Source organism: Mixophyes fleayi, chromosome 1 (assembly GCF_038048845.1).
Source record: "Mixophyes fleayi isolate aMixFle1 chromosome 1, aMixFle1.hap1, whole genome shotgun sequence".
In the NCBI taxonomy this organism is placed as follows: domain Eukaryota; kingdom Metazoa; phylum Chordata; class Amphibia; order Anura; family Limnodynastidae; genus Mixophyes; species Mixophyes fleayi.
Window position 1 is genome coordinate 409610554 of NC_134402.1, and position 12126 is coordinate 409622679.

The window sequence follows — 12126 nt, forward strand, 5'->3', positions numbered from 1 at the left end:
CACTAGTGGAAGGATTAAACAAATTGTAATCAGGGTTAAGGTATAATCTGTTGCTTACATTACATACATAGCACATTTTGAGCCTCAGTCATGTCACTATCTCCTAGGTCCTGTAGTTAAATGAATTTGCCCACAAAGTGGTGTCTCCCAACGTCTGATGTGATATATACAAGTGTAAGCCATTACCGTACAGAGAGAATGACAGCCGGGTGTCCATATACATTAACAAACAATCACACCAGGAAAAGTAGAGGAACACTGTAGAGATCTACCCTAACGTCATTAACTGTCCAGGTCTATGTAAAGTCCACACTTAAATATGGTTTTCTGTCGGAACTAATCATGAGCTTCAGAATCTTAGTACAGATCACTAATGTGGTACTCAGATAAACAATCAACCGTCTCGGTTTCACATGGTACATAAAACACTGAACACCAAAACGGCAAAAGAGACATGCTAAACGTGCATCAACAACTAAATCAGTAGCTAAAACTATTACAAAAAGCTAAAATGCTTTCCACGGCATTAGCATGCAATACTTCAATATATTTACTTATTTAAAGGTTTTTTTTTTTTTTAATGCAGGGTAGAACTGAGACCAAACATGCACAGAAGATACACTACAAAGCAGCTCTGTACTTGTGGTACCACCTGGACAAAATACAACAAGGAAAGCAGAATGTAGACACGAGGAAATAAAAATCATCCTGGGTCCCCATGAAGTTATCCTGGCTAGCTGGAGAATGGTAAGGGAGATCACCCATGCAGGTAATATGCTAAATATTTATACAGGACACTTCACACATTGTTTCTAGGACTGAATAATGTTGCAGAGTCCAGAATATGCAACTGCTGCAGAGAATATAGAAGTAGTCACACAGGGAAGTAAAACGGTCACAAAACACATAGAATTATATCGCCACAGGACTGGATGCAATGAAACATTTAAAGCTCATTGCTATAGTGGTGGAAATGTGAAATAAAATCGTCACATCATTATACAATTTCAAAATTATGCAACAAATAATTATACCCGGGCCATTGCACTGAAATAGCTCCCGTCACGGAGAGATCAATGTTACATACACTGGTGTTTGCAATGCATCTCTAAAAACATGATAAATGCAAGTAAAACACACGTAAACCGCAATTTGATATGCGCTTAAAAGTGTGCTCTACCTGTGATGTGAGGACAATGAAATGGCACAAGGAGTAAAAATAAAACAAATAACACACTGCAGCGCCACGCAAGTTAAAGGCAAACATACACAGTCAGAATATCACTCTTACAATCACAGACATTTGCACCTGCTTAATATATGTTAGAAACACATCAGGTAGATAATTCTGACATAGCCAGTGTGTATATAGCCTAAACAAGGCTCTTGGTGGGATAAGGAGGGTAATATGCTAATAAATACAACTAGCATGCTAAACAGCCCGGATAGTATATTAATTGTTGCCACCCTATCTTAAGTCTGTGCTCTAGTTCACGAGAAGTGCTGGTTTTGGCTTGTTGGGGATGGAAAAAGATTTGTCCTATATGCTTCTCTTAGTTTGTAATTACCAAGAGAGAAACTTCAACAGAGGTGACAAATCCTCTTGAAGTTACTTTGACTCTGAACTTTGTAATACATGTACTTTAATCACTATACCACAAGAGACACAATAAGCACAACATTTTTTTTTTATTTATTTTTTTAAGAACAGTTCCATATTTACAGCTCTAATTTTAGCAGTTGTGTTCCTCATTGGATATAAATATTGAAGTAACAGATAAGACCTTGCAAGCTTAACCTGCGACTCTCCGGCTGTTGTGGAACGCTAACTCCCAGCATGCTGTGCCACTCTGCTGGGGCTTCACATTCCACAAAATCCGAAGCATTAGACTGAAATGTAGTCACTACAATCACATTCATCAGCTAGTCATGGAAGGAGGTAAGCAGAGCACTCACCTTTACTTGCAGAACAGCTATTAAGCAGCAAGGAAGGCTTTAGCCAGCAGAAAGTATCAAGAGAGAGGACAATGGGACATCAATAATACATGTTAGCAGGCCTAGTGTCCACATACAAAACTATCCTAGATTACTGCAAGCAAATCATTCAGACACTCACACCAAGACTGTTTAATTAGACAATATTAACGGTCGTACATATTTGATGCCACTTACATGTCTGGTGCATTTGGAAAATAAATCATAAGCATTAGTATGCATAACTAACTGACACTGTTAGCAGCGTTATATTGCTTTTGGTGCTCTCATGCTTTGATCTGCAGCAAGAGCAATGGGAAAGTATATGTACATATGAACAACAACTATTTTATTAGCTTAAACCTCTGTTTAATTGCTGCTACATTGGTATGGTATGGTATGGTATGGTATACTATGGTATGGTATGGTATACTATGGTATGGTATACTATGGTATGGTATGGTATGATATACTATGGTATGGTATACTATGGTATGGTATGGTATACTATGGTATGGTATGGTATGGTATGGTATACTATGGTATGGTATGCTATGGTATACTATGGTATGGTATGGTATACTATGGTATGGTATGGTATGGTATACTATGGTATGGTATGGTATACTATGGTATGGTATACTATGGTATGGTATACTATGGTATGGTATACTATGGTATGGTATACTATACTATGGTATGGTATGGTATAATATGGTATGGTATGGTATGGTATACTATGGTATACTATGGTATGGTATGGTATACTATGGTATGGTATGGTATGGTATGGTATACTATGGTATACTATGGTATGGTATACTATGGTATGGTATGGTATACTATGGTATGGTATGGTATTCTATGGTATACTATGGTATGGTATACTATGGTATACTATGGTATGGTATACTATGGTATGGTATACTATGGTATGGTATGGTATACTATGGTATGGTATACTATGGTATTGTATGGTATACTATGGTATGGTATACTATGGTATGGTATGGTATACTATGGTATGGTATACTATGGTATGGTATGCTATACTATGGTATACTATGGTATGGTAGGCTAGGCTTCTTTGGATTTGATACTTAAACGTTGCTTTAAATTGTTGCTGATGTTCTTTCAGGTATAACTTTGTTGAATTACTCATTCAAGACTTCATTATACTTGCAACACTAAAAGTGATAACTCCACGGCACTCAACAAATTAGAAGGTATTTTGTCTGAACTCTGCTCTCTGGTGGATGTAATTATTACACTTGGGATGCGGCGAAACCATTTTACCAAGAATTGGGTTCATCCGAATCCTTACTATTTGGCCAACTGAATCCTGACTTCCTTAAGGTTTACGTGCACAGCTATAACCTGGAGGAGCTAAAAATACAGAAACGATTTCACAAATTAAGCTCACTCAATTAATTTCTATATTCACAATAAGTTTGGACAAATTCTAAAATACTGTTTTGGTTCCCTAAATGTCACATTTGCACCTTTAACCTATGTGGTATTGTGTTTCTAAGGTCTACTACATGACAACGTCACCTTCTATCACTTACCTTGCTCCTTCCTATGGTCTGCTTCAGACATGGTTACTGGTAAGAGCAGTTCTCCTGGAGGCGGCTGAATGCCAACACTAAACTGATCATCTTTAGTGCTTTAAAAAAAAGAAAAAGAGAAACGGTATTACTGCACACAGTGGAGGCTTTATAAAATAACACTAATACCAGTGGAATATCGTAAGTGAGGCTTTTTGGTTCAAATGCAGTGTAATAAAAATACATAAACCTTCATTCAAGATGTGAGCTTGATACCTGATCTACTAGACACCGTTTAGTCTTGTCAAGTTGTATGTGCATGTCAGTCAGAGCCCCAAATAAGTGTAATCCACTAAATGAGCGGCTGCATCGTGCTGTCATTTATCATTCTGTATTAGTGAGCTATACCATGTTCCTTCAATAGCTTTTAAAACGGCAACTCCCATAATGCACTACTCTATTACAAACACAGCAAAGGTTAAAAAGCCTTGCCCACACTATATAAAAGCAAATATTTGAGAAATATTTGTTCCCTAAAGTCTAGTAGTCCAGACATTTGGAAAAACTTTGGTATCCAATGAATTGGATAAACGGAATTTCTGTGTAAAAGGGGCAGCTGGCATGTACCATGACCGGCACAACCACCGCATTAATTATACAAATGAATTCAGGTAGTGCGAGCGGAACTTCCAAGCAAAATAACTATATTCAGGCTGAACTTTTTATGTTGCTCCTAACTATTGGACCAAAACGTCATGCTCAGATCGCTCATGTCACATTCTATTTGCCATATCTTAAACTGCTAGTTGAGTCAAGGCACTCGCCATGTCTCCTTCTGTACCATACTGGACCATGGCAGAGAGCACACTCTTCATTATCCCTCACTGAGTTCTGTAACTGGAGGGATAACAGGTAATCTCTAGCTCGTACTTGTTGATGGACCTGAAGACACCTAACAGCACCAAAATAACTGCAGAACTTCAATATTAATACCATATAAAGCATACATCAGTATAAATACCATGAGTTATGCCAGTGAATCCTGAAGGACAATAAAATCAATGCCACACACAAACTGCATAACATAGTAACATGGAGGTGGATTACAAGATTACTGTCAGATATTGATTCTTGATACGCCTTTGGCTACCATTTTAGCAAGCATTATAAATTACTTATAATTGGAAATCAATGGACTAATGTCCATGATATTTTAAAAGAATATTTACACTAGGTTAGCGATGAGCCTAACTTTGTAAGATGGAGACTTTGAAGGTCAATAAATATGCGAAGGCTGACAACAGGCAGCTTGTGTCCGGTTCAGTGTAATGAACGTTTACTGCATTATTTTCATTCAGATAGGCTGTAATAAAAACAAGTTTGAACATTCTATCAGAAAACAGCTTTATGATTCCTCCCCTTTTTAATTCAATGGATGACAGAATTTACCCGACTAGCCTAAAAATAAATTGTGATTAATACACAATAAAGACTTCTTCCTTGATATTTTGCCTGTGATCATGCAGAACTCACCATGTAAAATCTTGGACAGCACCAGTCTACAACATTCCATATCCTTGCCATAAGAGTTTTCAATCTTGCTTTATGGATCTATACGTTTAGAAGGGCAAGGGTTCCCTCTCAGCTGTTATTTCTCTATCCCTCGCTGTATGTCTTACTAACTAAGCCATTCCTGAACCTATAGGTCATAATGCAATTCCATAGAAATGAATACCCCCTTGTCAGCTCCATGAGTGCCCCATAACTGGGACCCCAGCAGTTCCCAAGGAACGAACCCCTGACAACTTTGTTAAAGATCACTTATTCAGGGCTGAGCCTCAAGAGAAGGCTGCATGAATTCACTGTGCGGAGCACAGGGTCTATAAAGTGGAATAAACAGCTGTATAATCTCCAATAATGGCTGTACATGCAAACAAAGTTTTCACAGTTAGTAAAACTCACATACTTGTGTGTTAAATGACTATAATTCTAACAAAATTAAAAACTTCTACTGAAAGCAGGTAATACATGGTATTTGGGGACCCTGTAAGGTGAGACTCTAGGATTCCAGGTTAACTTCCGTTTCTACTATAGGTTTTGCCATTATGCGTCATCATAAGTGGTAGTTATGAACAATTGAAAAAGGTGGTGTTGCTGCCCATACCAACCAGATTCTAATAGTCAGGTTTCTAGCATTAACTTAGAAAATAAAAGCAAACATCTGATTGGTTGCTATTGTCAACACCATCGACCCTCTGCACCAGTTTTCTTAAATGTCATCTGTGTTCAATACACGTTGCAGGATTATCATTGTAACTGTCATAAAATAGATTTCAAACAATTCATAAAGTTGTAAAAACATCAAATAAAACCGCTATTGACTAATCTTGTGCTAGTTTTCCAGAGAATAAAACAAACAACAGTTTCCAGCACCAACTCCTGGCTTTCACACATAGTTTTCTTTTTTTACATATACCCTTTAATGCAGGAAACAAACATTTGTTATGCAAACCACATAGCCAGTGATTGGCATCTAAAGTCAATTGATCTGCCCATTACCACTATCTCCCAACCCCCAGAGCTTCTGCTATAACGCTATTGATTTGAACACTGCCGATCGGTTTCCATTTTCTGATTTTGGGCAGGCCAATTAAGAAAGTGAGTAATTGTGATTACACTGCTTCAGGATCAATTACATTTGATTCAAGACAAAGTGCTTCCACTGGAACAACGCAAGGAAAATGATTATGACGATTGATGCTTTTATGTTGTATGGTTCTTGAAGAAAGTCTGGAAATAAATGATTTCACCCTAAAACTGCAAACAATTATTTTAAAGAAACCTTCACTTTCCTAAGCAGAAACCATCTTCACAACCCATGAGCGAAACAAGCATTTAAAAAACATGTTCTATATGCAGAGTGATTTCTTTAAAATGTATTTTTATACAGAATCTCATTTTCATGTACTAACATCACATCAAAGAACATTACCACTGTTTACCATTGCATCCCAGCAACCAATGAGTAATTAGCTTTCATGCATCAAGTGCAAGATAGACAATGAAAGTCAATGTCTGATTGTTTGGAAAAGTTGAGGGTACATTTTGCACCTAAAAGCAAAGTAGATAGATCAGCCCTATATGACTTAACCTGAGAGATTGAACATACATTTCATTTTAGAAATAAAACCACCTATTTAATTTTAAAGAAAAATAGTACCGGTTACTAAGTATTTAAAAAGATGATTTTTGTACTTACTTTAAATCTCTTTATCAGAGTCCATCTGGGGGACACTGCTACCATGGAGTTGTCTGAGGGCGCACAGAGTTGGCACTTAAATAGTGAACACTAAACTTGCTGCTGCTGCTGCTGCTGACTCCCCCCCCCCCCCCACCCCTCCTCCCCATGCAACTCCTACTGATCTCAGTTAATACAAAAGCCCCAAGGAAGGGAAGACAAACAAACATCCAACCAGCAGAAGTGTAATAAGAGAGAGAACACCATGTACCCCAGATGGACTTGGAGAAAGAGATTTAATGTAAGTACAAAAATATTTTTTTTTTGAACATGCAACACCCCTTAAAGAAACGTACGTACATCCGGTAACATGGCCAAACGGCGTTGAAAGAAAATGGAGAGCACAGAGACCTGAATCTTTAGGGAACTGAGCTGAAGCCCAGTTTCCAAACCATCTTGAAGAAAAGAGAGAGAAACCTGGCCATCCAGAAGGACTCAGGGTTGTAAGACTTTTTCTTGCACATTATAGATGCCTCACACCCTGTGGTAGATCCTCACCGAAACCGGTTTTCTGGCTACTACACTAGAGGAGAATCTCTTTGATCTCCAGAAACCTGCCTCAACAGCGACGCGGTTAAAGCCAATCGAAGCAAGACTGGATAATGAAAAGGTCCATGTTTGAGAAGGTCTGGCCTGAGAGGGAGGGCCTTGCCAGGCTCTTCTGCCAATAGAAAGAAAGTTGTCAGCGCTTATCCTTTAAACTGCATATCTGTGTGTGTCTAGCAAAATGAAAACATGAGGTATTAGTTAGTATTTTGATCAAAAGACCTAAGCCTGCATCCCACATCAAGGGCACCTCATTATATGCAGGTCCTACATTGACATATATGCTTTAAACACTATTAAAATGCAGTTAAAATCAGATGCACTCACCTCCCAGGTATAGGGGTTTACATCTAACAAAGGCTGGCTTGTGAGCCACACCCAAATGTGCCTTAAATAGGCTTGATGGACGGCTGCTATGACAAAAAGGCAATATTTTGAAACAAAACCAGAGAAAAATAAGCCCGCGCTCGGTATATCCCACAATATACACGGTACCAGCTGCTTGGCAACAAGCCCGCGCTCGGTATATCCCATATTGTATGTGGTACCAGCTGCGTGGCAATATAAATGCCCATATATGTATACAAAACAAAAAGAAAGTTGTCAGCGATTATCCTTCTGCCAATAACACGATGTTGCCTGGGCCAGTTTGGTGCTACCAGAATTACTGGCAGACCCCCCCCACTTGACCAGACTGAGAACCCGCGGGATCATCGGAACAGAGGTTCCCCAATTTGAACTTCCACCTCATGGTCATCACGTCCACTGCAAATGTTAGGGGATCCTTGCCACTTGTGCAGAATCTGGGAACCTGGCGACTGTGTCTGGACGCCATCAGATCCATGTTCGGCAAGCCCAATCTCTTAACCAACTCCTGGAACACTTGAGGGTGCAGAGCCCATTATACCGAGAGGATTTTGTGTCTGCTGAGGTAATCTGCTTTCCAGTTGTCCACTCCAGGCAATTTCGGCAGTGTTTATTCCCGAACATGTTCCTCCACCCACAGGAGGATCTGAAGAATTCTCCCGCTTCTGGACATATCAACAAGTGAGGGGGGTCTCCTTACACTCCCCGCACTAAATAGTTTTGCATCTCCGAGGATGTTCTACCCATATCCTGCCCATTGTGCTGCTGCATGGCCAGCTCCTTAGATCGCCATCCATGCAGTGCAGACTTGTCTTTTCCTCCGATCCTGCGTTCAAATGAGATCCAAGTCCCCCCTTCATCTTGGTGTGGGACTTGGTAACTCACAGAATATGGCCACTGCACAGACAGATGCCGGCACTCTCTTTCAAAATCAGCGACAAACCCGTCGGGAGACTATAGTGGCTGTCACGGCTTGTTCTTACATTTTTTATTTTTAAAGACATCTAAATAAAAACTAAACTATGTTCCATTCTAACTACCAGGAACAGTGTACACTACAATTATACCCTCCTAATCTTCATTACAAGTGAAGGTTACTAATAAAACAATAACATTACTAAACTAGCAGCAAGTACTGCAGAGCAGTACCTAAACAGCCCAACTCCTTGGGCACTTAAACAAAACGGAGATCAGTAGGGGTTGCAGAGGGGCGGAGTCAGAAGCAGCAAGTTTAGTGTTAACCAAGTGCCAACTCCGTGCACCCTCAGACAACCCCATGGCAGCAACGTCCCCCAGAGTAGTAGTAGTTTCTACAGCCATGTTTGTGGATTGATTGAGCAGTCATTAAAGTATAGAGAGAAGACAAAACTGGACATCCAGGGGCTGGACTGTTACATACTATAAGTAGAACTTGGTATCATAGGGTATTTTACTGGATATTTTCAAAGTGTTAACATATGAAATCACATAATATATAAGAATCAGAAAACATTATGAAACCATAACATTCAAGCGCAAATAGAGGAACAAATGACAAAACCAAAATGACATTGCAAATTGGAGTACATTATAGCAAGAAAAAATAGAAGATCAGGGAGTTTGGCATCCCTAAATTTACTACTGTTAGTTGTTAAACACAATGAAAAAGCTATCATACTAAAGCGAGAACCCTTACATGATAAAAATGACAAAAGACAAACAAAAAAACAGCTTGAGAATGAAATGTGAAACTATCCAGAGGCTCCAAACTGTTCTAAAATATAATCACCTTATTCTCTATTAAAGATGAACCTTTGTCAAAAAGCGATATACCCTTCACGTCAGCTTACTATGAAAGTGGGAAAGGGGCAGACACACTTTAAGTTATCTATGGCAATCCCTCCCTTGGCTGCTGACAAAGTTATGCTGTATCTGGGGAAAATTGTCGATAGGATCTGAACCCCCCTCCCCTCAATGATACCTGCTCTTGTCAACAAAGTCTGGTAAATAGACAAGTTTGAGCACTAGCGTAATTCATGATCACCCCAATCAATTCATTAGCCTCTGGACCGTTTGGGAGGCCCACATTGTATGTAGCTCAGCCCCCTCCAACTCAATAGTCAGAATGTTCGTTTGCTCAGAGAAATGTATTTCACCTGTGTCTTTCTTTATACACAGGTGAAATAGGACTCTTTATGTATGTAATACTTTGCTGCTGTGCTGGGAACTGTGATCCACTCCCAGCTCTCCCTTTTTATCTCTATGTACCATCTCCCCTGGTTAATAATCCAAAATAGTAACAAACATTAATCAAGGATCTATTTAAAGCAGTGACATTTTTTATGTCCTGGTGTAAACGGTGTCACCCAAAGCCATGATAAAGGGAATTATAGAAAACCGTTTACCTCTGCACTATAAAAATAAAATTATTAACACTGAGTTAACATTCAATTTCCATGAAAAAAAAACCCACACAAAATGTTGATGGGGCTACCTACAAACGTATACAGGATTTTTCAACAGTATCAGCATAGCGCAAAATGATATATAATTTTGTGTATCTGGGAAGTGCTAAACAGCCCCTTCTGCAGACACTGGATGACAACTCATTTACCGCTACACTGTCCGTCTCGGGCAAACTTGATAATATTGACACAATTTCCACCAAGTGGAGCCATACCACCACATGGACCAATGAAGTCCGAATCAAGAGTACCAATAGTGTGGTCCTCCTAATGATGTGTTTCAGTGATTTGGTGGTGATGAGGAATTGCAATCCTGCGCCCTTCTGGTAGAACTCAGATTGGGATCCAGAATACAGTTGGAAGAGAGAAACTTTGTTAGTTTGTTGTACACCAAATATTCAAAAATTGAAGGCCAAATGAATGGGGATACAGGGTGGTAAGCTGGATGATGAGGAAGGGAAAAGGGTTTTGTTTTTTAATAATTGGGATTGGTTACTGTTACAGCATGCTTGAAGGCAGATGAGTAGAGAGAACTTTAAACCACTCCGATATCAGATTATCTTTGTGGAAATATAGATGGCAAGCAAAAAAAGGTATAAAACATCCAAGTTCTGGACAGTTCAGTTTCACCTTTGTCATTGAGATAACATTGTCGCAGATCACTAAAACTAATATACAGCTGATATATGAAGGAAATCTATTTACAGTGTTGTAGGTTATTGTTGGCTGGTCAGTAATATTGATCAGTCTTGTTTGCCTAATAGGAAAATAATAAATAATTACTTTGTGATGCTAGCATAAGTAATCAGTTTTTCTATATCTGATATAGCAAACCTCCCTGAACATAAAGGTGATGATCTGCATAAATCAATGTGTTATGGTACAGTGCTTGTATATATCATTGCAAGCAGCCTTTACTCAACACGGGAAAAGTCAGATTGTCCAATCAATAAACTAACTATTTCAGGGCTTATACTACCGGGCACATTACATAAAAAGAAGGGGGGGGGCAGTAAAAAATAATTGTATCCCTATTAGACTGTAAAATTTAAAGTAAACAAATGTTTTGTATCTCTATACACGAGAGCTGGCTGATTATAGGCACTGGGATCAATAGGGAAGAAAGAGGCCTGTGATGTGGATGGCGGAGGAGAATGGGGCAGCGGAGGGCATCAGGGAAAAGAGGGACCTGGGTACCGCATGGGTGGGGGAGAATAAGGGGAACATGTTTAAGGAAAACTAAATATCAAAATCTCACTTTTTTTCTTAAACCATTTTTAGGGGGTCCTCAGAAAGAAAAAGGTTGAGAACCTACTGCAGGGAGTGATGGGTGTGAGAGGGGGATTTAGAACACCTCACTGAACCTTAAATAAAAGTTTGCTTCTATAAAGAGAGCTAATAACGGTCATAAATGCAGAACTTTCAGGCTCTTATCAGAACATTGGCATCTATTTGGTATTGGTCAGGACTGAGGGAGTTTGAGATAGGCCAATCAGATGTTGATCGAAAAAGGCAGTTGTTTTGGGTTCACACGCAAAAAATGGAGGGGGATATAAATTAAAAAGTACCATCTAAATCAGTGTGGCTTATGGACACTCTAACAAGATGTGTGACACTCATATCTACTCCTGCATCAGTTTCCGAGCTCATCATAGAAGAAATGTTGTAATAAATTATAAAAAAGTATCAATACGTTTATCAGTGTTTATAGGTCTCATTAATTATGTAAAGAGAAGAGGATATTTTACTTAAAATTTCTCTCACAGGCTATAAATTGCTGATGTTTGGGCAGTCATTACCATGGGATGACAATTAAAGTGTTGAGCCCTTCCTCATGTCATCAGATGCCTTTCAGTCTAGAGGGCTGTATAATTAGGGAAAAGTAGGTCTTAGGGTGAGAATTACTGCACTGACATTTATTGGAAAGTAAAAACATCCTCTTTTCAGTGCC

The 12126-nt window shown here is 39.1% G+C and overlaps 1 protein-coding gene across 1 annotated transcript in view; it reads right to left on the reverse strand.

Moving 5' to 3' along the window:
- AP3B1 (adaptor related protein complex 3 subunit beta 1) overlaps positions 1-12126 on the reverse strand; it is a 150766-nt gene that overhangs the window by 14059 nt on the left and 124581 nt on the right. Inside the window, 1 exon segment of the mRNA XM_075182307.1 lies at positions 3543-3640. Coding sequence (XP_075038408.1) covers positions 3543-3640 — 98 coding nt within the window.